This window comes from Canis lupus, chromosome 16 (genome assembly GCF_011100685.1).
Source record: "Canis lupus familiaris isolate Mischka breed German Shepherd chromosome 16, alternate assembly UU_Cfam_GSD_1.0, whole genome shotgun sequence".
In the NCBI taxonomy this organism is placed as follows: domain Eukaryota; kingdom Metazoa; phylum Chordata; class Mammalia; order Carnivora; family Canidae; genus Canis; species Canis lupus.
In genome coordinates, this window is record NC_049237.1 from 60,076,779 (window position 1) to 60,102,253 (window position 25,475).

General features: G+C 66.0%; 1 protein-coding gene across 2 annotated transcripts in view; it reads right to left on the reverse strand.

The window, feature by feature from the left end:
- Positions 1 to 2,582: 2,582 nt before the first annotated feature.
- Positions 2,583 to 25,475, reverse strand: part of MYOM2 (myomesin 2) — a 50,537-nt gene continuing 27,644 nt past the window's right edge. For both annotated transcript variants that reach the window (XM_038560547.1, XM_038560548.1), the window contains 23 exons: positions 24,547 to 24,730; positions 23,641 to 23,815; positions 22,485 to 22,606; positions 21,114 to 21,301; positions 20,383 to 20,509; positions 19,793 to 19,971; positions 18,864 to 18,978; positions 18,010 to 18,169; positions 17,822 to 17,928; positions 16,096 to 16,140; positions 15,475 to 15,611; positions 13,807 to 13,951; positions 13,656 to 13,715; positions 13,028 to 13,095; positions 12,331 to 12,441; positions 12,144 to 12,231; positions 11,589 to 11,627; positions 8,133 to 8,238; positions 6,405 to 6,568; positions 6,136 to 6,172; positions 4,933 to 4,955; positions 3,973 to 4,028; positions 2,583 to 3,174 (listed from right to left, as the gene is read on the reverse strand). In XM_038560547.1, coding sequence (XP_038416475.1) covers positions 2,863 to 3,174; positions 3,973 to 4,028; positions 4,933 to 4,955; positions 6,136 to 6,172; positions 6,405 to 6,568; positions 8,133 to 8,238; positions 11,589 to 11,627; positions 12,144 to 12,231; positions 12,331 to 12,441; positions 13,028 to 13,095; positions 13,656 to 13,715; positions 13,807 to 13,951; positions 15,475 to 15,611; positions 16,096 to 16,140; positions 17,822 to 17,928; positions 18,010 to 18,169; positions 18,864 to 18,978; positions 19,793 to 19,971; positions 20,383 to 20,509; positions 21,114 to 21,301; positions 22,485 to 22,606; positions 23,641 to 23,815; positions 24,547 to 24,730 — 2,748 coding nt within the window. In that variant the 3' untranslated portion in view covers positions 2,583 to 2,862. The remainder of the gene's footprint in view (positions 3,175 to 3,972; positions 4,029 to 4,932; positions 4,956 to 6,135; positions 6,173 to 6,404; positions 6,569 to 8,132; positions 8,239 to 11,588; positions 11,628 to 12,143; positions 12,232 to 12,330; positions 12,442 to 13,027; positions 13,096 to 13,655; positions 13,716 to 13,806; positions 13,952 to 15,474; positions 15,612 to 16,095; positions 16,141 to 17,821; positions 17,929 to 18,009; positions 18,170 to 18,863; positions 18,979 to 19,792; positions 19,972 to 20,382; positions 20,510 to 21,113; positions 21,302 to 22,484; positions 22,607 to 23,640; positions 23,816 to 24,546; positions 24,731 to 25,475) is intronic.

Genomic DNA, 25,475 nt, shown 5'->3' on the forward strand with positions numbered 1-25,475 from the left:
AACGTACAGATAGATCACATATTCCGATGACTTCACTGATGCGACGGGAGCCCTGTAATATCTCACCAGGTGTGTCCTACTCCTTCTCGTGTATATCCCGTGAAGATTAAGAGCCTACATTATTGCCTTCAAAATGACCTGCTATTTCCCGGAAACAGTAATTTGCCAGACCCGTCCTTGTCCCTGGGTAAGTGTAATACCTTCCCCAGCCCTCCCTCCGCTAAGTGATGTGTTTGCATCAGAAAGATGGATCTGGGCCGCAGCGGGGGGCGCAAGTTCCGTGTCTGTTCTCCGAGTGCCATCTAGAGGTTTCGCAGGGCCTGAGACCCGGGGAAGGGGAGGACCTCTCTGCGGGCATGGAGCCGAGGGCAATGCGGCGGGGAAGGGACGCCTCCGGGGGGGATCATGGGGCCACAGCCGCTCAGCTGAGGGCACCCGAGCCTGGGGGGCTCTCGGGCGACAGACGTTCCACAAACCACATACGCACACTCCCACCTTTATTAACAAATAGTGCAAAACACTCTTAAAAAACACTTTTTTAAAAAAGATTTTATTTATTTATTCATGAGAGACCCAGAGAGAGGTAGAGACTGAGGCAGAGGGAGAAGCAGGCTCCCTGCAGGGAGCCCGACGTGGGACTCGACCCCAGGACCCCCGGGTTCATGCCCTGAGCTGAGCCACCCAGGGGTCCCCCCTGCAAAAAAAAACTCTTAATGACAAATATCCACCCTCCAGTAAAAGAATCTCAGTACCTTTGCCACGAATACGCATCTGTGTGTTTGCTTAGGGCCGTGGTCATGGTGCACGTGCTCCACAAAACGTGATTTCTAAATCTATTTGTGGTTTTTAACTTTCTAAGCCATTACTGTTGACATGTGGGTTCCTGCTGCGCTCCTGGGTTAAAACGTCTCGTAGGGAGCAAAAAAAATACATGTTTTCTGAAAGCCACGCATTTGTCGCCCAGAGAGTGAGGCCCGCATGCCACGTCTGAGCTCTGCCCGGGGCGTCTGTCACACTCCCGGCCGTCGAAGCAAATCCCCAGGATGGGCCTCCTCGTCCAGGAGCAGCAACACGGGTCCGAGGCCGCCGTGTGAGACGCAGGCCTCGCCGTCGCGTCTGTGGACTAAGGAGCCCACTGCGTGTCCCTTGGGGGCACTGAGCTCCCTGCAAAGGGCGTCCAGGTAAACACGTGACCCGGCCGGGCGTCTGGGTGACGGGATGCACACGATGCACCGTGAGCGCACTGAGCACGATGTGGTGAAGGGCACCTCCCTGTTCCCGGGTCTTCGCCCCACAGATGTTTCTCCTTTGCCAACACGCCCCTCTGGTGCTTAAACCAAGAACAAGACGCTGCCCCTCATCTGAGCCCACGCGGCTTATGCCGGCCGGGCCTGAGGGCAGGCGGGAGCCCAGTAGTCCAGTCTCAAGACACAGGGGACGGCAGTCTTAGAACCCTACTTTTTGAAGACGTAAAATCTTTATTTTGAGTTGACCCGGCTACCGTTTGCTCCCGCGCCACTGCCCGAGCCTTCCCGACACGTCACGAGGTGTGGGGTGTGCACGCGCTGATCCAGCTCGCCTGCACACGGCGGGCAACCCGCGCCCGCGATTACGTCCGTTCTGCAGTGAGAACTGAGGCCGACTCTCGTAGCAGCCCTCAGCTGTGCGTTTCGTGCTTTGATTTATTTATTTGAGAAACAGGGATCTCTCAGCGGTTTAGCGCCGCCTTCAGCCCAGGGTGTGACCCCGGGGCCCCAGGATCAAGTCCTGTGTTGGGCTCCCTGCATGGGGCCTGCTTCTCCCTCTGCCTGTGTCTCTGCCTCTCTCCGTGTCTCTTATGAATAAACAAAAATCTTTAAAATTAAATTAAATTAAATTAAAATTAAATTAAATTAAATTAAAATTAAATTAATAAAATAAAATAAAATATAAAATAAATAAAATAAAATAAAATAAATAAAATATAAAATAAATAATCAAATAAAATAAAATCAAATCTCCCTTCACCTGCAGTGAAACCCTGCTGGGCCGGCTGGCGTTATCAGGGACGCCCTTAAATTTCAGAGCTTCTTTTACGACCTTAGGAGAATAGGACACGACCTCACAGAGTTTGGATTGACCCCGATGACGGAGAGGAGATGTTCTGAAAACCAAAGCGTCTCGTGCAAGCAACACGTCTAGTCTAACACTGGACCATGGACGTAGGAACGCGGCGCCCCAGGGAGCTCAGCCTCTTCCCAAGAAAGGGAGGAGGAGCTGGAAGAGAGGCTCTGTGCAGCTGCACGTGTTGACCTTCCCCGGGAGGCCCAGGGTGGCCACCCGGCCCCGCGCTCGTCACCTCGGAGGACGCCCGACCCCGTCGAGACCCCCAACCAGGCCATCGGCGCAGGGGACCAACCGCGGCCGCCGGCACATCTGCCTTCCTCTGCAGAGCTGCTGCGACGAGCTGGGAAGGCCCCGCAGCCGGCGGGGACGCAGCCCTCGGGGACGAGGCCGCTGGAGGGCCCGCGGGTGGACCCCCCCCGGACCGCAGGCCGCACCGTCCGGGCCAAGGCATGTGAGGCCGACGGGAACCACACAGGTGCCGTTCAACATTTTATTGGTGTACAGCGTGGGAAAGCGGAGCGCAGCCAGGAAGGCGTGTGCAGGGCTCTACAACCCGGACCCGGAGCCGCGAGGACGGGGACACCGCGGCCCCCATGCCCGCCCGGCCACGGGATCCGCGCCCACGGGGCCAGCGGCCCACACTCCGCCCGGGGACCTACAGCAGCAGCGCCCGTGCCCGGTCAGAAGGGCCATGCGAGCCGGGCACGGGCCGCGGGGCCTCGCAGCAAGCACACGGCCCCCCCCACCCCGTGCCCCTCACGGGCCCGACGCCGACGCCGGGATGAGCTTGGGCTTCGCCTGCTGCGGCGGCGACACCTCCGGGATCTTCTCCCCGTGCTTGTAGACGCTGACGGTGACGTCGATCTTCTCGCCCCCGTACTTGTTCTTGACGTGGATGCTGTACTTGCCCGAATCCTCGGAGCTCACGCCCTTGATGGTCATGCTCACGTACTTGGCCTGCTCCACCTTCACCGAGAAGTGGTCGCTGAGCTCGATGTCCTTGTCGTTCTTGAACCACACCACCTCGGGGTCGGGGTTCCCGAACACCGTGCACGTCAGGTTCAGGGTCTTCGGGAGGCAGGTGGGGGGAGAAGGGTTAGGGTTAGGGGCGCAGAGGTCGCGGGGCGCGCCCTGGGGCTCGGTCACCCTCCGCCGCCCACGGGGGCCTCGTCTACGTCAGACTGGGACGCGGCGGGCAGGGCTGGGGCGCTGCCAGGGACGGCCGGGGGTCATTCTGGTATCCCCGGCTTTAATCTGCGGCTCAGCCCGTGAAACAACGTACAGGTGCCTGAACGCCAGGCCTGCGGGACACACGTGGAGCCCGTGGCTCAGTTTCCCTCCTATTCCAACTCACGCATCCGCGTTGCCCGGTTCCTCCGGCGAACCCAGAGGAGGCGTCGCCTTATGGCCAGCAGATGGGACGCCGCGAACGCACCGCGGAGGCTGAGGTGCCCTGGGGGCTGGGCCCCGAGGCTCGGCCGCCCCGTCTTGGCCGCTCTCTAGGTCTGGACACCCCAGAATGTTGGCCGTGTCCCCTGGACACTGACCGAGGTCCCGAGGCCACGGAGGCCACCACCTACGGGTCAGTATCTCCACCGACCCCAGCGACCTGACCCTCCAGCCAGGGGTCCCCATTATAAATCCCAAAATGACCTCGAAAGCTGAGCAGACATGTCTCCCTGGACGCAGGTGGTGCCCCCTTCCTCCGGGGTGCAGGGGGCTGGCCTGTGCCCCGTGCGGTCACTGCCCCTGGGCGCTGAGCAACACGCAGTCCCCTCCGCAGGCTCCCCATGCCCAGGAGCGGGACCGCCTTGCACAGCCGACACCCCGTGGGCCCTGACTGTGCGCCCTGCTGCCCGGCCTTACCTTGCCCTCCATGATGGTCACCACGTCAGGCAGGCCACCGATCAGCTTGCCGCGATCTGTAACACGAAGGCGGCTCGGTTCAGAACATGATGGGCGGGCGGGGTGTCCCTGGGGAGGGGCCCGTGCGGGGCAGCACCGAGATGCAGGGAGGGGTGCCCACGACCGCACCCGTAACGGGGAGGGGCCAGGGGGCCAGGGGTCGCGGGCCCTGTGCAGGGGCGGACGTGCGCGCCCACGAGGAGCGAGGGCCGGGCATGAGCTCACTGGGCTCCACTCATGGAACGACACGTGGCTACGACCTGCTCTGCAGGGAGGGGGGTCCTGGGCCTGGGCGCGGGGCTTCCCACGGGTGGGGGCTGCCGGGAGCCTAGGCTGTCTGCCTATGAGGACGCTGTGACATCTAACCTGGTCGAGGAGGCCCCCCAGAGCCAGTGCTGACCTGCCCTACCTCCCCTACCTGCCCCGACCAGCCCCGGCCTCCCCCTTCTCGTCTCCACACCCAAAGCAATACTCCGCTGCCCGGACCATCCCAGGGCCGGGCCGGCCATCCACGGGCCTTCCCCACAGACCAAAGCTCCCTGAGGTCATTCAAGCGAGCCAGCCCTGCATCGCTCGTCCCCTGGACGCCCCGCGAGGGCCATGGTCTAGACTCGCCCCCACTGCTGCCTCTGCCTCATGACCCGCGGCTTCTGCGGGGGCTCTGGGCGGTGAGCCACCCCGGGACCTGCGAGTGTGGCCGACTGGTCTCCTGCGCCTCTGCTGTGCGTCCTCTACCTATGGCCACACCTGCCCGAGCACCTCGCAAAAGAACGGGCTGTGGGTGCCGGGAGTCACGGAAGGTTCTCCCCTGGGGCGCGCAGGGTGCTGATGGACGTCGGACGCCCCGCACCGGGACGCTAAAGCCGAGGCCCTTGCCCACCCCGAACAATCCTCGGTGACCGTAACGCAACATGTACTTACTCTTCTCTGCAAACGCTGCTGCCCTAAAAATGAAAGCGGGGGGGAGGAGAATGAAAAGACAGTCCTGAGAAAACGCTGCCACAACAAGCGCCACACACTTCAGAGCTTTGCTGGACGCGCAAGCGAAAGGAAGGAGGACCAGGGTTGGCTGCGTCCTAGAGGAGCGGGTTCGCGGCGGCACCCGAGGAGCTACGGCCGGTGGGCGCTTCCACCAACGTCTCCCCGCGGGCGCTGGGGCCGGTCCCTGCCTTTCAGCAGGTGAAACCCACGGAAACCAGCTCAGGATTCAAGCGCATAGGTTGGAGGGATTTCTTTTTTCCCCTAATTCCCCAGATTGCTTTGGCCTCGGGCGTCTGGGCATCGCTCAACAGACACCTACTGACCGAGCGAGGCCAGCGGCCGCTCTCCCGTTTGGGCGCTTGCAGGGCCCAGATACACATTTAGAAGCCGCGAGGGGATCTTTAGAGGGTTGCTGGGAACACGGTGATATTATTCAGCAATAAAAATAAAGGAGCCTTCGGGCCCCGCAAAGACACGGAGGAGCCTAAACGCGGAGGACGAAGCGAAAGACGCCCGGCTGAGGAGCCTACGCGCCGTGCGACTCTGCCTCCAGGACATTCCGGGGGAAAATCAGAACCAGGGAGACGGGAGCAGGGCCCTGATGAGTGGTCGACAAAGGGCGGGCGGAGGGAGGCATGGCAGGCGGAGCACGGCGCGCTCACCCGTCCAAGCCCCAGAACCAACCACAGCTGGAGGGAACCCCGGGGGACACCGCGGACGCCCGGCGACGGCGACCATGCGGGCTCACAGCTGCGGACAACGGCACCGTCCGTCGGGGGTGCGGGGGGCAGGGGAGGCCGTGCGGGGCGCGAGCCGGGGCACACGGGGCAGCTCTGTACCTTCATCTCAATTTTGCTGCCATGGAATCACTCGAAAGGGAATTAAGTATTTAAAAAGAACCTGAATGTATAACGTTTAAACAGTCTCTTGCTCGGAGACCGTGAATACTTCGCCCACTCAGACCTTCGCCACTTGGATGAACCCAGGGTCACGACGGGCCCCGAAAGTCCATCGTGAGCACGCGTCCTTTAGGAGCGCGCCTGCCCTCTGCGCCCTGCACCCAGTAAGCTGCGCCCGGCCGAGCAGCCCCCGGGGAGGCCCCCACGCGACGTGCAAATCCACGCGACTCCATGCAAGTCTTACTTGAGCTGCTGGAACTCTGCGAAGGCCTCATCGAACGCTGTAAGGAAACGTGTGGTGCCGGTTAATGGTTTGGGCTCGCCGTCCGCCCACTCGGGTGGTTCCCCGGGGCGCCGGACCCGGTGGGAACGGAAACAGCCGACGGAATGGGCCGGCTACTGAGAAACCATGTTCTCTGAACGAAAACCACACGACCAGAGTGTTTCGGCTTCTAGGGTTGTCGGTGGATCACGGAACGCGCCGTCGGGAGGCGCCGGGAACGACCGTCTTACCCTGGCCCGACAGGTCCAGCGAGCGCTGATGGTTGTCTTTGCCATCATAGATCTCAAAGGTGTATTTCCCTTTATCCTTCTCTGTGGGCTCACAGATCTGCAGCCAGGCCATCTCTTCGCTGCCTCCAATCCTCATATGGTCACTGGACGAAATCTTGGCATCTCTTTAAAAAAAAAAAGGGGAGAGAAATTCATGTCAACGGAGAACCTCGTATCACGTGCAAGGGAGCCACGGGGCAGCAGAGCCGCGTCTGGTGGGACGCCTGCCCAGCCCGCAGACGCTCACGCCCCAGATTTTTCTGGCTGTTAGAGGTTTATCAGCTACGTTAGTAGCTCAGATCTGCAAACCTTCAAAAATCAGACCTGATACCTACTTTTTATTTATTTTTTATTTATTTTTTATTTTTTTAATACCTACTTTTTAAAGATGCATCGTTATTTCACGATCATTAATTTGCGTTGTTTATGTAAAAATAATGACTGTGATTAACGTTATTTATGTAAAGATGCTGCAGGATAGTAGACTCGAGAATGCTTTACGGTACGGCATTTCTTTCCTCAAAACATTCTGATTAACACGTGACCCGGCACTGGCAGTTCCTGGATATGACCCCGGGGAACTGAGAGCAGGGACGCAAGGGTCAGGGCCCAAAAAAGGGCGTGATTGGACACCTACTGATGTGGACGGACCCGGGGGATGGGACACTATGCCGAGCGGGAGGAGTCGCGCCCCAAAACACGAAGACGGTGGGATTCGACTGGGAGGAGTGGAGGTGACGGGGAGACGGGGATGGTGGTGGCCAGCGGCAGGGGTGGGCGGGGGGGGGGGACTCCGCGCTCAGGCCTCCTCGCTCCCACGCACACGTACAAGATCCTACTTCACGTAGAGATTCTCGGGGCCGCAGAGAAAAGCGCACTGTGCCGGGGGTCGGCCGATCCCCCCCAAGCCTGAAACATGAGGAGGCGCCCAGGTGTGCGGACGCCTGGACAAAAAGGGGCCGCGATGCACAAAGAGCACAGCTGCGGGGAGGAGCCTCCCCTGCCTCCCCTGCGTCCACGGTATTTCCACAGGCCCATGGGTGCATCGCCCACTGCAGGCGGGTGGGGAACTGCTGGACCCACAGATGCATCTAGCATCTCCCTAGCACCGATGGGGAGCCCCTTCCAACCACGGGGAGGGGCACCCAGCCGCCCGGCCCGCTCCGCATACCCCAGCCGCACGTGCACGCGGTCTGAGCTCACTGAGCCCGTGACCCCCGACGGGGCGGGGATTCCAGCGCCAGCCCCTTGCAGGGTGCCCACGGTCGGGCCCCACGCAGGGAGCAGCTCCCTCCCTGCAGCGCCCGGACACTGCTGCTGAGAAGGGGCGCCCTCCACCACGCTGCGGACTTGCGCTCTGCACCCTGGCCTGTGTTGGAGGCCGCAGGGGAAGGAAAGGGCGCCGGAGCATGTACCCCTGCAGGCGGCTCAGCCCTTCCCCGAGAGCCAGCACCCATAGGGCAGGCCCTGTGGGGTCCCCCTGCGCCAGCCGCTCCGCGGGCCTTTATTTCCACGAGTTCAAATACATCGTCCCCAAAGGGGAGAGCGCTGCGCTCGGACGCCCGGGTAAGGACGGGCGGGCCCTGCCATCGAGGCCACGAGGGCCGGGCAGCCAGGGACGCAGCCAGGGACGGAGCCTGCACGGCCTGCGTGCCCCCCTGCGGCCCCGTCAGCCCCACCCCTACTCACTTGTGGTACCAGTTCACTTTCATTTCTTCAGTGAAATACTTCATGAAACACTGAAGCCGTATCCCTTCCTCGGTGCAGAGGACCTTTAGCGGAGAAGCAGAGGCTCCTGCGGGGAACAGAACGAGTCAGACCAGGAGCAGCACCGAGCCTCCGCCCCGAGGGCACAGGTACGACCGCAGGGGGCTGCCCCCCCGCCCCGCGCCCACGGCCTCCCCGTCTGCCCCGCGCCTATCCGCCTGCGGCAGCCCCGAAGCTCTCTCTGCTGGACGTGTCCACCCGCCCCCCGGCTCCTAGAAGGTACGATTCACGTAACCAGCAAAATAAAATGATCGATGGAGCCACTGGCGGGCGTCGCGGACAAGAACCGTGGCTGCCCCACGCTAACGGCGGTAAAACCACTGGGAGACCCGCGTCCTGAAGCCTCCAGAGTCCACGTGTCCCCACGGTCCTGGTACCGCTGGGAACCCCCAAAGGACGCGTCCCTGAACATGGGGAGACGCCGAACCACCAACTACGGCCGCGGAAACCGCCACGTAATTATGAGAAACTGTGGATGCGGCCTCAATGCAGAAGCTGGATAACGATCGTAAAACGGGTGGCAAACAGCGAGAAGCGAATTGTGTTTATGACGTTGTGTGAAGACGCAGGAACCAACATAAGGGCGATGGTGACCGTGGCGTCCTTTAGTTTCCGCTTATTCCCACGTGAGCGTAAGGGAAGAGTGTCCCGCAGACACACGGTGAGCACGGCCCCCGACCGGGCGGCTGGAAGCATCCCCGGCCGTGGCTGAACCTGCTCACGCAGGGCAGCCCCGTGACCTCGGTCCCGCACACGCGGCACCGGCAACCCAGGCGCCAGCGATGGTGACCGACCTCGGGTCCCCCTCCAAGGCAGGGAGCAGGGGTGAGGGGTCGGGGCAGTGGAGGGAGCTGGACTGATGACCAAGTGGCGCGAGTCCTTGGCGTGGGGGCCCGGGGGGCAGGGGCGGCCCAGGGAGGTCCCTGGAAGCCCCACACGGGCACAGACACCCCATCACCTCCGCCTCTCCGCCCACCTGAGACCCAGCCCTCCAGACAGCGGGGAGGGCAGCTTGGTCAGGGAGGGCCCACGCGGCAGACGAGTGTCCGTGGCCCCCAGGGACGCCCCCACCCAGCACCCGGATGGCTGGTCCTCCCCCCAGGAAGCTAAGGGCACCCGACCCCCCGCGCGGCTCCCACAGCTCTGCCAGCCCCTCCCCTGCTCGGCCCCTAGACGCCAGGGGTGTGAGACTCTGTGGAGGTCACTCACGGGGAGGAGGACCAGGGAGGACAGGCAGGAGGAGCAGCAGAGCGGGGCAGCCCCGGGCCCGGGGTGGAAGGGAGGCCGGCACAGGGAGAGGAGCAGGAGCCCACGCAGGAGCCCGCATGGGGGACGGAGGCCAGGGCCAGGCCAAGGGAGGCCGAGGGAAGCAGAGGGGGGACGCGGTGGACGGAGGCCAGGGCCAGGCCGAGGGAGCCCGAGGGAGGCCGAGGGGGGACGCGGTGGACGGAGGCCAGGCCCAGGCCGAGGGAGGACGCCAGGGGCCGCAGGCATTCAGGGAGCACCCTCTCTGCAGCCGGGGCTGCCTCCGTCTGCTCCAGATCGCCCCAGACCCCGACCACGGGCGCTGCCTCCGTCGGCAGGCACCCTGCACGGGGCGTGTAAACCCGCAGCACAGGACGTCCAGCTCCGACCCAGGCAGCTCCCGTGTCCCGACAACTCACACTGAAACAAGGCCCCGTTACCCCGTGAGGCCCCCGATCACGGGATGAGGACTCATGGGAAACCCGACGGGATCGAGCACAATGTCTGAGGCCTAAGAGCACGGCCTGGTGGGGCCTCCAGGCTGCCGCGAAGGGGCGGGGAGGACCAGTGCCCAAGACGTCCAGGCCGCGGGGGCTCAACGGAGAGTGTTCTGGGTGAGTGTGGGAGTGTGTGCAAGTGAGTGTGAGAGTATCTGTGTGAGCAGAGGCTGGGTGTGAAGCTGCGAGTGTGAGTCTACGTGCATGTGAGGCCACGTGTCTGTACATGTGAGTCTGTGCACGTGTGAGTCTGTGCACGTGTGAGTCTGTGTCTGAGTGTGAGTTTGTTGAGCCTACGTGTGCGAGTGCGCGTGGGTCTGTGTGCACGTGTGAGTCTGCGAGTCCGCATGTGTCTGCACGAGTCTGAGCCTGTGTCTGAGTGTGTCTACGTGTGAGTGTGAGTCTGCACGTGTGACTGTGTTGACTGCGTGTGAGCCTGTGAGCACTTGACCCTGCGTGACCCTGCGTGAGTGTACACGCGCGTGTGCGCCCGCAGTCCCGACACTCTCCCAAGCAGCGGGGGGAGGCAGGTGCAGAGCCAAAGGATGACGGAGGAGGAGCCGCCCGCCCGGCCCAAGAGCGAAGGGATGTCCCCCAGCGGGGACAGCGGGGACGGCGGGGACAGAGGGGACGGCGGGGACGGAGGGGACGGCGCTCCGGGAGGAACACACGGGCGCTGTGGGCACCTGCACGTGTCGCAGCGAGACCAAGGCCAGACCCAACCACGCAGGCCCCAGGACGCCCGGGCCAGTGTCCCCATGGGGGGCCTGTGGGGGCCGCGAGGACGGCCGGGCAGGAGGCGGCCCCAGAGGTCAGGCTGGGCTCACGGCCCCGGGCACAGGCCTCTGGCCTGGGCAGGCGCACGGTCCCCGCGCGGTGTCTCCTGCCCCCGGACGGAGGAGCGCAGGGGGACCGCCGCTGGGCACCTGCTGGCTCCCTGGCCCGGGCCTTCCCCCCGGGGGGCAGCGCCCTCAGCTCCGCGCCTCCACGGCCCCTCAGTGACCATCGAGGCCAAGGCCGCGTTTGTCCGACCGCGTGGAAGTCCACGGGGGACATGGACCCGCAGCGCTGTTCTGGGGAAGCGACGAGGGGAACCGGGGCGAGGTGCTCAGGAGGCGGCAGGGAGCCGGGTGAGCCGCCTGTGAGCTCGGGAGGCCGAGCGCGCTGCTGCTTGGGGCCGCGGCCCGGACACGCCGCGGGGGCCTCGGGAAAGCCGCCCCGTCAAGCGGCGCACTCGGCACGAGGCCCCACCCTGGGGGCGATCGGGGCCCAGCTACTGACCCGTGTCTCGGTTCTCACGTTTCTGCAGGGGGGAAGCAAGAGGAGGAATGTGTTCGCAAGGCTGAGAACGGGCCTCGAGCCCCCGACCAGAGCCGGGCTCAGGAGTGCTCGCCGCCGTCCAACACGGGTGCCGCGGGTGCTCAGAGCGCGGACGCACAAAGGCCTCACGGAAACGAGGCCACGGACGGCGTGGCCCATCCCGAGTGCAAGCTGGGGCCCCAGTGGGGTGCACGCGCTAAGTACGGCACCGAGGACCCCGGGCCGCGCCAGGGCCGCCCTTGGCAGCGCTCGGTGCCCGCCCAGGAAACGGGGGTTCGGCACCAACCTTCCCGGCGATGGGCGGGCACCGACTTACCACAGACTCTGCTCATCGCCAAGACCATGTCGTCGTACACTGCAAGGAGAAGGGGGACGTGCGTTACGAGGCGCGCTTTCGCCAGAAAGCCCCATCTTCCCGCGTGATCCAACTGGGACGGGAAGTCGTGATGGTCGTTTGAAAACTGCCACGTAAAATGGCGACATTTACCCATAAAAGGCTCACGGGGGCCAGAAATCCCTCGAACCCGTTCACTTTCTCCCAAGGAACGAGAAAATCTCGCTCCACACAAGTGCAACGCCCCGTTTGAATCCCCGCCCGCCCCCGTTTCAAGCGCCGTGACTACGTCAGTAACGGGAACACTCGGCGTCCGACTGACGACGGACCGAAACGCCGTTTCCTGTGAACACAACGTGACACCGGGCAGTTCCCCAGAACGCGGAGGCAGGTCTGGAGGCAGAGGTTCTCTTGCGCCGCGTTCCCGCCGAGCCACCAGCGTGCACCACCCGGGGCCAGGTGGACGCGCCTTGGAAGGACGCGGCGTCCCGTCGGCAACGCGGATTTCCGCCGGGGGTCGCGGAGGCGCTGCTGTACCTTTGCCAGCTATCTCAAGGACGGACACGTCCTGACCTCTGTCGTCCTTCAGGGTTGCCTTGTATTCACCGAGGTCCTTCTTCGACAACTGCGAATGGGGTAAGAGCGGGGCCGGATGCGGGACTTGCAAGTCGCCGGGAAGCCCCGGGAGCCTGGCCGCACCCCTGCCCCGAGCGGCACGACCCACCTTCGGTATGAGGAGCTGGCACACGGCCCTCTCCAGATCGGGCGCTTCCGTGTCGTACAGGACATCGTCCTTCAGCCACTTGAACACCGTCTCCCTCTTGGTGTTTGCGACCTGCGAGGCACAGACCCGGTTGAGGCGAACCCCTCTGGCTTTTAAGGAAAAAGAGTCTTTAGGGAGGGTGCGGAGTGGTGACCTCCGCAATAAAAACAATAAAATAAAAACAGCAATAAAACCAAATCTTTGTAGGGTCTACAACGCCGTCCAGGGGCCGCTGCCCAGGCCGGGTGACATTTCGGACGTATCCGGACGAGGGGATGAAACCGTCAGACCGAACAAGCCCAGTGGGGATGGGGACGCCCCGCTACCAGGGTCCCTCACACCCCAACCCCCGACGTGAGCTCAGAGGCGGCACGGAGCTTCGAGGAACTCCCGGGACCCGTAAGCACTTGAGTCAGGCGATCTGATGGGTGAGCGGCGCGGACGCGGACGGCTCTGCACCGGCACCTCACGTGGACCGGGCGAGCGGGCGTCAGTGAGCGTTCGGCAGCGACAGCGCGGTGGGTGTCATCGTCTGCACAGCTCGGGCTCGTCCCTCACGACGGTCCGGCCCGCCGCCCCCCTCATCCCTCAGGCCAGCCCAGGGGCCTCTCCCGCCCCACCCGAGCTAACTGCCCTCTCGCCCGGGCCCAGGCCGCACCTTGCAAAGCAGCCGGACTTCACACTCGTCCGTGACGTCCCAGTGCAGATATTCCGCAAAATGAGGGCCTGACGGGAAAACGGGGCAGAAAGGTTTTTGGAGAAGCAGAAGCACAGGCACGCGGGGCTGCGGTTGTGGGCGCGCCCTCGGCTCAGGCGAGGCCCGCGCACCGGGGCGTGGTGACGGTCACGCGGGGGCCCCCGGCGCCACCAGCCTGCATCGCGTGGCAAGTCCCGAGCTGTGCCCGCGGGACGACAGAGCAGGCGCCTCCGGGGGGCTCGGGGACGCACACTCGCGGCGGCTGCAGGCGGCCTGGGACGCAGCTCGGGCTCAAGGCGGCCCTCCGAGGGTGACCCGGGAAGCCACGCTGCGCAGGACGCCGGACGCGGGGCAGACGCGGTGGGCGGGGGACGCGGCACGGACGACGGGGCCTCAGGGCAGCGAGCAGCGAGGGTCCGTCCCGCCCGGCCGCCCTGCCCCGCGCTCGGCTCACAGCCACAGAGACGGGGCCCGCGGCGGCGGCCGGTAAAGGTGGAGGCGAGACGGGGACGCGCGTGGAGCAGATGCGAGGGCAGAGGCAGGACACCGCGTTCCCCCAGCACCCCGGAGCGGGCGGCGCAGCACCCACCTTGCTTCCTGAGGAACTCCCTCCTCTGCAGCTCAGCCTCGTCCAGCACAGCCTTGAACGCTGCAGCCACAGCCAAGGGAGAGAGACGTGAGACGCGCCCCTCGGCGGTGCCGGCGCGTGGGCCCTCCCGCGGCCGAGGCGCAGCGCGTACCGTCTCCGATGAGGACCAGCGACGACTGGCTCTTGGCCTTCCCGTCGCGGATCTGCACGGTGTAGGTGCCCTCGTTGTCTATGGTGAAGCGGTCCATGACCATCTCGATGACGCCCGTCGCCTTGTCGCACTTGATCTTGTGTTTCTGGAAGCGACGGTGGAGGAGGGAACTCACGGGACACGCCAAGTCGCCCCCCGTCCTGCACCCACTACCGCGACCTACTCCGGCCGCACACGGGACCAAACCCACGCGGCGCCAGGGAAGGCGCTCATGACCCGGGGGACACCGGGGTGCCCCGCGCAGAGCCGCCTCCACCAGGGAGGCCCCGGCAGGGCCCGCACGCGCCCAGGAATGAGCGTCTGGAGCGAGACCCTTACGGAGCCGCAGAAACACGAGAAGGGGCCACGGCTGCCGCCCGCGGACCAGGAAACACGAGCGAGCGGCCACCAGCGACGGCCGGGACCCACGGCGGGTGCAGGACCCTCGGCCTCTTGGCCGCTCGGTAGCTTCCCCGACCGTCTCGGCTCCCGCCCCGCGGCGTCTGGGCCCGTTGGGGAGCTCACGCGGCTCCTGCGGTTGCCACAGCACAGGACACGAGGCGCACTGGCAGGGGACACGCCACCCCGCTCAGCGCAGCGTCTGTCCCTGGAGCACTGCTCAGTCGTCCCCCCACGGGGCTCAGCCCGCGGGCTCTGCCGGGCCAGGAGGAAGGTACCTGATGTCCGCAGCCAGCGCCCCACGGCTCCGCGAGGACGGCACCGGCTTCAGGGCCAGAAAGTCACGGGGTCGTGGTCCTTGACACCTGCTGCTCTGGTCAGACACTCGCAGGACGCGGGCCCGGGTCGGGGCAGGGGTTGGGGGGCCTGGGTCGGGGCTGAGGGTCCTGGGCCAGGGCTCGGGGGTCCCGGGCCGGGGCTGGGGTCCTGAGCAGACGCCTGCGAGGCCTGGGCCATCCCTGCCCGCGAACCGCCCCCGACCGAGGCGCCTGGCGTCAGTAGTCGCTACAGGCAACGATGGCAGCGCCCGCCGAGCACCCGGGGGAGACCGCAGGGGTCGGGCACCCTGACTCTCCACGGTGCGGAGAGGCCCTCGAGCGGGTTGTCCTTCGGCAGCCGAGCCGTGATTCTCAGACGAGAAGTGGCGCTGAAACACGCTCCCCGTCCCGCAGCCCAGACGGGAGCGTCTCCGGCCCGCGCAGGACTCGCAAGGTGACCACGGGCCAACGCGTCTGCCTCCCAGCACGCCGCACGGCCCTGGCGGTTCTGCTGCTCTTTGCCCCGATTCCCCAGAAAGCAGAGCAGCCCCCAGGGCGAGGGTCTCCCCGTGACGCCCCCGCGGGAGGCTCTGGGTGCGAGGGCCCACGGACAATAGGGCAAAAACGCCGCCCCCGGCGCCATGGCCACCAAGTCAGCCGCGCACCGAGGACAGTCCCCGCCCCGCGTCAGCCGGACCTCGTGCGTCCTAAGCCCAGGCTCCGCGGTTCCCACGCAGCCCCCACCCTCCAGGCCGGTCCCCGAGCACGGCGAGGACCAGCGGCCACACGGCCATCGTGCAGCCGGCCACGCCCCGGCGCCGCGGCCCTCGGGGAGAAAACACGCGGGACAGTGACCCGAGGCCCCCGACCCTCCGCGGTGCGAGCCGGCCAGAGGCCCCGCTCGCGGGCTCACCTCGCTGTCAGACACTTCTCTGTCGTTGATGATGAACCGGTAGCTGGCGTCGGGCGACAGGTGCTCAGCCTGCAGCCAGAAGCGGACCTGGCCCTGGTCAAAAATCTCATAAGCTAGTTCTGACTTCAGAGGAATCGCTGGGGGGACAAGAGAGGTCGGAGGTGAGCGCCGCGCAGTCCTTGAGGGGACCGGCACCCCAGCCGTCCGGGGCTCTGAGGCGGGGACGCCCCGGCCCGTTGCACTGGGTCGGGAAAGCCAAACACAAAATAAACCCCGGTCGGCCCGTCGGGGCAGTCGAAGGCCAGTGCGTGTGAGCCCCGCGGCGCACCTGCCCCCATCCCGCGGCCCGCACCCGCTCCTCCCCCACCCCGTGGCGCCCGCCCACCCAGGGCCCGGCTGACCCCTGCGCTCCGATGGCCGCGCTACGCCAAGCCCCGCACCCAAACCCTCCCTGCGCAAGAACGTCCACCCCGTGCGTGATCGACTCGTATTTGTTTTAAATGAACTGGGACAAGCGGGTTACGTGAGGCGAAGCCGCCCTCTCCCCAGGACGCTCCGGGGGGCCCCGCGCCTTCCCCCGCCGCCCTCCCCGCCGCCGTCCCCCACGGCCCCGCCACTCACTGGGGTTCTTGATTTCGTTGCTCAGGGCCATCAAACGTTCCAGCTCTGAAATGAAGAAGGACACACGTTGAGACTGAGCCGCACGCTCAGGGGCTGCGGACGGGACGCGGCAAGGCCCAGCGGGCAGAGCGGTGCCCCGAGGCTCCACGCACGACTGGCGAGACCCGAAAGGCAGGTGGGGGCTAAGGCTCCTCCTCGGGCTCCCCTCACCACGAATAACCCTGTGGCAGGGGAGGGGCGGCCAGGCCAGGGCGGGACAGGGAGGGGGAGGAGGGTGGGACAGGGGACATGGGGGATGGGGAGGGGGCTGAGGGGGATGGGACGGGGAGAGGGAGGGGGACAGGATGAGGAGGGGGACGGCGGGGGGCGGGGGATGGGTAGGGGGAGGGAGGGGGATGGAGAAGGGGAGGGGAGGGGGCAGGATGGGGAGGGGAGAGGACGGTGGGGGATGGAGAAGGGGAGGGGGATGGGGGGTGGGAGGGGGTGGGGGAGGGGCAGGGAGGGGATGGGGAAGGGGGAGGGGGGATGAGATGGAGAACGGGAGGGACAGGCAAGGGACGGGGATGGGAAGGGAGGGGATGGGACAGGGAGGGGCTGGGGAGGGGAGGTAGACGGGATGGGGGTAGGAAACAGGGCAGGGAGGGGTATGAGGGGTACGGGGAGGGGGCGGGATGGGACGGGGAGGGGACGGGGCAGGGGCGGGTCGGGCCGCAGCGGGCAGGCGGGCTGTGCTGGAGGAACCGTAGGAGCCTGGATGCCCGACGACCTCGCCCCGCGGCCTGGCGCTGAGGCCCCCCACGGTGCCCGTCCTCACGGCTCTGCCCCCAGGACCTGGCAGGTGTCCCTGCCACGGGCTTAGGGACAAAACGCATCGCTCCTGAAGGAGTCCCCAGAGCAAGCGTGGAAAACCGGGTTCTGGGCCACTCTTGGTCCTTCCTCCTGATTAGAGCCCGGAGGAGATCGGGTCGGAGGGTTTGTAGGGACGCGCTCGCTGGAGCCCAGAAACGAGGCCCGGCCTCTCCTGACCGACCGGCACTGGCTCGCCTGCCCGGGGGGGTGGGGGTCTGCTGAGCGGACCTGCAGCTCCGAGGACGGACGCCCGGACACGCCAGGGTCACCCCTGCGCCCTGGGGGGAGCCTGGGGGAGCCGCCCTGGGGGCACGAGGTCTGGAGAGCGCTGAGCGACCCCGGAGCCCCGACGTCCGTCCGACCGCGCCGCCCAGCAGGACACGGGCCACCAGGGCCAGGGGCTCGGCCGGAGCCCACCCCGGGCACCCACCCGGCTCCCCGGGCCCCTCACGACCGTTGTGTCCTGTTTGAGGGGAGCAGGGGACCGGGGCCAAGCCTCCTACGTCCTATTTCACACCCAGGACGATCCTGCTTTCCCGCGTCACCCCGATTATCCGGTGCTGGGAAGGAGGGGGTCTTCCCTCCGCGTCGCTCATCGACCTCAGGGCCTCACGCGCCGACACATCGCCAAGACCCAAGTTTAAAGGACCAGGTGATGTCTGGCCCAGGGCATGTCACGGGATCGAGTCCCGCGTCGGGGTCCCCGCAGGGAGCCTGCCTCTCCCCCTGCCTGCGTCTCTGCCTCTCTCTGCGTCTCTCGGGGATAAATAGATAAAATCCTCAAAAAAAAGTTGTGACTTTTGCCTCTGCCAACGCTCCGCGCCCCAGCCCCCCGCGAACGCACCCAGTTTCAGCACGTGCGTCCCCCGGGCGTTACCTTCCTCGTCCAGGGTGAAGCTGGACGACACCCCGTCCGTGTCGCTCACGGACACAGAGTAGGTTCCCAGGTCGCCTTTATCCGGGTTCTTAAAGTACAGCTTCGAGCTGAAAGGGAAGGGGCGCGGGTGGCCTTGCTGTCACGGCCCGCGCAGCCGCCCAGGCCCCGGGCCGCTCCCCGGCACTTACTGGTCTCCGGCCGTCTCCACCCTGAACTTGTGGTCGTCCTCGGCCAGCTCCTCGTACGCTCGGCACCAGGTGAACTGGGACGCGTCCGTCATTTCCTGGCAGTCGAAGCCCAGGTAGATGTTGCCCTCCTCGTCCACGCCGGCGCTGATCTCCTTGGTGCCTGCGAGCCAGGGGACGGCGGCGGCTCAGGGACGGCGCGTCCTCCGGGCCCAGCTCGGGATGCTGAGTCACACCGGGGCGGGGGGGACGCCGGAGCAGGAACAGGGCGCGGCGGGCGGGCGGGTGCACCCTGGGCAGCGTGTGGGCCGGGAGCCCCTGCCGGTGTCTGGGATCCGGGCTCTCGCCCGGGCAAGGACTCGGGCTCCCCTCGCCGCCCTTCCTCCCCGGGCGCTGGGAAAGGCGCCGCGAGCTCCCTCCGAGCAGGTGCACAGCCAGCCCCACACCGGCCGTCAGAACCGCGCCTGGGACTCGGGGGCCGTGGGGACATGGGGCCCCGGGCAGGTACTGACAGACGCCGGGTCACCGGGAGGACAGGAGACGCCCGGACGCCAGTCCCCAGGGGGCGGAGAGACGGGGGCAGCGCGGGTGTCCAGGTTCGCCGCCCCCTCCCTGCGTGCCCTGCGAGGACCTCGGCCCCACAAGCGCCACCCGCCGACGTTCGCCTCTCGCCACCGACAGCGGCACCGACGGCTCGATGGCCGCCCATCACAGTCAGCAGAGACGTCAGGGGCCGGCGTCGCCCTCCCAGGACAGTGCCACGCAGCCCCGCTCTCCGCCCGACGGGAGCCCGCCGCCCCGCACCGCCTCGCACCCAGGGCACGTGCCCTCCCCGCAGCCCGGCGGCCGCGTGTCACCTGGCCTGGCCTCCACCAGCACCGGCTCGGACGTCTCCGACGGCCTGCCCACCCCGCTGGCGTTGACCGCACGGACCCTGAAGACGTAGGTCTTGCCCTGGTGCAGGTCACAGACCTGAGGGAGACAGAGCGGCGGGAAGCGTGAACGACGAGGGCCGTGTTTCTGCGTCCGACTGGGACACTCTTCCAGCTGGAGGAGCCGCACGGTGCCCCCTCGGAGCCACGCGGCCCGACTGCAGCGTAGACACACCCTTCGGTCCCGTGTACTCGCCGCTCCTTCCTCCGCGTGTTTCTAAGCAGAGTGAAGACCCCGCGTCCAGGCTGCACCCGCTGCTCACACAGGCCCCGGCTCTACGGGGCTCAAGGGTTTTACACACGGCCTGCAAGCGAGCCGTCCTGTCCCCTGGACGCGCCACAGCACGTCCGCCTCGCAGGCGCGCAGGTCAGGGGGCCGCGGGCCGCACACCAGTGCTCTTCGCTGCCAGAGGCTGACCTGGATCCCAGCGGCGCTTCGTTCGCCGAGAGGAAGCCGCTCTGGCGTCGTGGGGTCCGTGGCCCAGAGGCTGCGGCGTGTGCGGGGCACGTGCGGGGCACCCCGATGTCTGCGGCGCGGCTCAGAGCACACACCCGCGGGGGCGAGGCCTGGGTGAGGGCAGCTGGGGAGGGCGTGGGGACATGTCACCCCCCCAGGAGAGCCAGCCGCAGGTGCCGCACGCACGCGGAGACCCCGGAGGACCAGGGATGGACGCGCTGCCCCGGCCCACACGTGGAAGCCGTGCGTGCACGCGTGTCTGTGCGTGTGATCCCAGGAGCAAGCGTGGACGACACAGGGCCGGCGCGGGCCGCCCACGGACACAGGGTCGGGCGCCCCCGGGGAAGCCGACCGCGGGACTGTCGGCCTGTGGCCCGGGAGGCGGGAACACCCTCACCTTTAGGTAGCGGCTGGCGGTGGGCGCCTCGTTCACGGTGCTCCATTCTCCAGAGTCCTCTTCCTTGTAGTCCACGAAGTAGCCAGAGACGGGGCTGCTGCCCGAGTACACGGGGGCCTTCCAGAGCACGACCAGGGACGAGTCTCTGACCTCACAGAACGTCAGGTCGTACGCGGGGCCTGGAAGGTGAAACGTCGTCTGAGCCCGCGCCGCGGGGACGCCCCCACCTCCAGCACCGCAGGTGCACAGCCCCGCTCGCCCGCTGGCCGCCCCCGACCCGGCAGCCCGTCCCCGCGGCGTCCCCCTGGCCTCGACCCTGAGTCACCCCGGTGCTCGGGACCCGCAGGTGCGTCTCGCGGGGAGAACCGGCCCCGGCTCACACCCTGAGCCCTCTCGCGGCCCCACTAATGCCCCCCGTCACCCGCTCGGCCTCTGCACACGGCCCAGGGCCGGGCACTCGGCAGCCCGATCCAGCTCCGCCCCACGGCCTGGCACAGCCGGGAGACCCCCGGCGCCCAAGATGGAGCCCCGCCAGCTCTGAGGGTCGGTGACAGGCGCTGAGCGCGCTCGGGTCCCACGGGGCCTCTCACCAGGCTCAGGCATGGTCCAGGCCTCACACTTGAAGAGCTCGCTGGGGTCCGACCGCTGCCCAATGCCCGCCAGGTTGGCGGCGGCGATCTTGAACTCGTAGAGGGAGCCCTCCGTCAAGCCCTCCACCTGCGAGGTGGGTTGTGCGGGATGAGCACGGGCAGGATCAGCCGCCGTGCGGCCCGTGGGCAGAGAACACATCGCAAGACGGACGTGTCCGAGCCAACGTGAGGCCGGGGCTGGGCCGGGGCGGCCGGGCGCTAGGAACGCGGCTGCCGCGCTGCAGTCGCTCGGGAACCCCCCACATCGTCTCCGCCCTCCTGTCGCTGCGCCTGCAGGAGGCAGCACCGTGACCCCGCGGCAGGTGCAATGATGGACCGTGACCCCGCGGCAGGTGCGGTGACGGCACCGTGACCCCACGGCAGCTGGCACGTCAGAGGCTCAGGGAGATGAAGGCCACAGAGGGTTGGGGCCAGGGCTGCTCCCAGCGGGGACGGTTGCCCCGCACACCCACGTCCTCACATCCCCTCTGCCCCCCCGCCCCGCCTCTCAGAGGGACTGGGCTCCTCAGGTCCAGCTCGACGGCCTCTCCCCCCAGGCCACAGACTCTCCTGAGCCCACGCGTGTGTCTGTGTCGCGTCGTCGGACTCCCCTGAAGCCCAAGTCCCCGAGGGAAGGGCTGTGCACCTGACAGGAAGGCACCCCCCTGCCCGCGACACCCAGAAGGACCCACCGTGAAGATCCTCTCCTTGATGGGCGAGGAGTTGACCTCGTGCCAGTTCCGGTGCTGGGCCTCGCGCCGGTCCAGGTAGTAGCCGAGGATGGGGGCGCCCCCGCTGTACCTGGGCACCTTCCAGCCCAGGGTCATGGAGTGGCCATCGCAGTTGAGAAGCGTGACCCCGTAGGGGTGAGAAGGCACGGCTACGGGGACACGGAGCAAGAAGCTGGCCCGGGGCCCCACCCGGGATGTCCACCCCCAGGGCCGCTCCCGCCCCACACGGGCCGTCACGGTGTGCTGTCACCGCATCCTCCGGGCCTGAGGGACACGAGCCCGCAGCACCTGTTCTCGCCAGAGAACGAAACCTCGGACGGCCGCTTTGTATGAGGTACACGTGGGAACGTGAGGGAGTCCCCGGGGACGGGACGGCCGAGGACGAGGGCGTCGCTGCATTCCCGCGAGGGACGGCCCGCCCCCGGGATGCTCCGCGACACCAGTGTGGTCAGGGCACCGAGCGCAGCTTCCAAACACGCGCTTAACACGTAGATGGACGTGGGGCACCTGGGCGCTCGGTGGGCGAGGGTCGCCTTCGGGGCAGGTCATGACCCCGGGTCCTGGGATCGAGTTCTGCGTCAGGCTCCCCGCTGCTGCTCCCTCTGCCCTCCCTGTCCCTCTCTCTCCCTCTCTGTCTCTCTCTCTGTGTCAAATAATAAGATATTTTTAAAAATAATAAAATAAAAATCAGGGCAGCCCGGGTGGCCCAGCGGTTTAGCACCACCTTCAGCCCAGGGCGTGACCCCAGGGCCCCGGGATCAAGTCCCCATCGGGCTCCTGCACGGAGCCTGCTTCTCCCTCTGCCTGTGTCTCTGCCTCTCTCTCGCTCTGTGTCTCTCATGAATAAATAAAATATTTTTAAAAAAATCAGTTGGAGACAAAAATGTCCTCAAAACGAGGAACATTCACGTGTTCGCCATGGGGCCGTGTGGGGGAAGTCGGCAGGCGGCAAGGACAACGCCATGGTCCCAGGGCCCGCCTCCGAAGTTAGGTCCCTAGCCGTTCAGCTGGATGTAAGGCATGTTTACAGACGAGGCGGGTGACACAGCCACGAGGTTCACACGGGCCCGTGGGCTCCGCAGGGAGGACCAAAGTCCCCCAAGCTAAGCACAACCGATGCCTGGACCCCCTCCCGACGGGCACACACGTCCTCCCCCGGAGCCTTGTCAGCGGGCAGCACCCTCCCTCCACCCTGCACTTCCAAGACCAGGGGCCCGCGGGTGAGAGGGCCCCCCACCTTCCCCGCGGGGCAACAGGGTCACCCCAGGAGCACTCGCCCGCACAAGGCCACAGCCTCCCACCCCCGGCAGCGGCACAGCCGCGGGGACTCACTGAGGGCCGCCTGGACCTTGATGACGTCCGACTCCTGAGAGTTCTCGCTCATGCCCATGGCGTTTACGGCCTTGACCCGGAACACGTACTGCTCACCGGTCGTCAGCCCGTGCACCACAAACCTGAGCGAGACAGCGGTCAGGGCGCCGCAGGGCGGGGGGGCCTCCCTCAGGGACTGGGAGGAGCCTGACTCCCTGGGGCCTTCTGCTTAGATTCCCGATTCCGCGGGGGTCGGGGATGCGAACCCACGTGCTGGGGCGGGACGGAAAGCCGTGGCCCGGCCACACGGGGGGCTGAGCGGCTCAGGTCCGCACACCCTCCCACCTCCACAGCCCGACAGCCGTCCTCACCTCCCGGCGTCTTGAGCACCCCCAGGAGCACGCGGGGAGCCCCCCAGCCCAGCGCCCATCCCCAGAACGTCCAGGGACCACCCACCACGCTCAGGGGCGGGAGTGCTACTTTAAGCTTTGTGTCCTGAGATCCCTTCCTGAGTCTGCTTTGCCCGTGGGCCCGAAGCGACATCTCACGGGTTCTCTGCAGCAACATCGCTTCCTTCCTAGCCATGGCTTTTTCCAAGTTATCGATTGTTTATGTTTTTTTTTTTTTTTTAAAGAAGATTGAAAAGGGAAAGACGGCTGAGCCGTCCCCGTAACTCGTGCACAGTGGAGAACCCGAGTGCTGCTGCTGTTTAGCTGCTCAGATACCCTGGGGCACCCCGAGGTCAGACACTGCACACTCGGGGGCGGGCATAAATCCCTGCGGGGGCCACCAGGGGCGAAGGTGCTACGGGGTGGAGCACCCCCAGTTTCGTCTCAGTCGGCGGCTGGAGCACAACTGCCAGGTATGTGAATAATTTTAAATGTTTGAAAAATCAATTTGTGCGGTGAATGCCTCTCTCTGCCTCTGAATTTCACGGGGAACGCCTCTCGAGGGGGCGGCTGCTGTGTAAAATTCCCTGTTAGAGGGAACCTCTGCTAACGATGCCCGAGGGCCAAGGTTCCAGACGTCCCTCGTCTACACGCTAATCCTCCAGCCTGGCCCGGCCACTCGGCAGCTTTCAGGCCCCGGCCTCGCGTGTGGGTGAGAGACGGACACTCGCAGGTGTGTCTGCAGCCTGGGCATCCCCCCGCCCCCGGCGGCTCTGGGGCCTCCGCACCTGTTGTAGCCAATGGGCTTGTGATTGCACGGCTCCCACGCGTTGGACCCCGCCACGCAGCAGTCCACGTAGTAGCCGAGCAGGTCCTCCTCGTGCTTGGGCCTGTCCCACTGCACCACAACCGACGTCCTTGTGTTCCGTGACGCCAGCACCCGGCCCGGCGCCGAGGGGACCGCTGCGCAGGGGAGACGCAGCGTCAGAGTCCCTGGAGCTGCACCAGAGCCCCTGAAGCCCTTGGTCCGCAGGGCATGGCACCCCGAAATCTGGACGGGGAGAGAAGAGCAGGGGAAGGGGCGGGAGCAGCCCCGGGGCTGGGGCGGGAGCTGCCGGGCCGTCCCAAGTCCCACCTGACCCACACACAGGGAATTACAACCCCGCAATCTCCTGCCCCCGCCCCCCAGAAACACCCAAGAGCATCCTCTCCTGACACACGTGCTTTGGCTGACAGGGTAGGAGCGATTTCAAGGAAATAAGACACATTTCTATCAGACTGGCCGGAAATCCGTAAGGAGACTCAAAATGCAATCATGACTAGACCCTGATCTTCGCCCCAGGGCGATTCAGAATTCCTGTCCTTCCTGCGTGGCGTCTGCGGAGCAGGACCTTGAAGCCCAGCGGGCAAGAAACCCCAGTGGGATCGGGGGTTTTCAAAAAGCGACCAAAGCCTAACAGCACTTCAGCATTCATTCGTTTCATGAAAATTGGATGGAACTTTGGAGGGACCCCGGCGGCCGAGACACGGCGGCGACTTCTCCGTCTCTCGTCAACTGAACTCTTAAGGCATCTTGAAGTCTGACTCTGATCCGTCTGGTGTCTTTCTGGGCACGAGGGACGGCATCTGAGGCCCCGTGCGCGGGCCTGGCCACCGCCCCACCCGCGGCCGCTCGCCGAGGCGCCGGCACTCACCAATGGTGTCCTGAGCCTGGATGGGGGCGGTGATCTCCGACGGCTCGCTCAGGCCGTGCTTATTGGCCGACAGGACCCGGAACACGTAGGGCTTGCCCTCGGCGAGGTCGAAGACGGCGTACCGCGGGGAGCGCACGGCCGTCTGCGCGTTGACCCGCTGCCAGCTCCCGCTCCCGACCACGGACTGCAAAGGGACGCAGGCGGCGCTGGTGGGGGCCCGGAACCCCCCGCACGCCAGCACGCCGCCGCCAGGGACGCCCGGGCACCAAAGCACACCCCAGGCCCTCGACAAATCTTTCCCGGATTGTATGAAAAGGGAAGCCCGTTTGGAAACACAGGTAAGAGGTTACTGGAAGCTGGAAAGGCTTACGGCCGGGTCGTGACCTCAGGGTCCTGGGTGTGAGTCCCGCCTGGGGCTCTGCGCTCAGCAAAGAGTCTGCTGCTCCCTCAGCCCCTCCCCCGCCCACTCTCTCTCTTTCTTCCAAATAAATAAATAAGTCTTTGAAAAATGAATTAATTAATTAGAGCTCTCACATTTTGCAGCTATTACTGTGTTAATAGGATGACAGCGATGTAAATAACCCGCAGGAGATCCACCGCCCCATCTCAACGGGATCCACGCTGGGCCACGGGTCCCGCCAGTCCTCCCCGGGCTTAGCAGGATGTGCCATGCTCCCTCCCGGGGCTCCTGCTGGGCCTTGTCAGGACTTCTGGCACCGAAGGAGCGCCCCAGACGGCCTGGGGGTCAGTGGCATGGGAGATGCCCGCCCGGCCTGCCCAGCGTCACTGCCCCCGTGGCCTGGGAGCCCTGGACCCGCGGCTCCGCTCAGGCTGCCCCCGCGGTGGCCTGGCCTCGTCCACGCCAGCATGTTCCGTGCCCCGGCCCCACGGCCACTCCCCACAGCGGGCAGCAGCTGGTGAAGCAGACG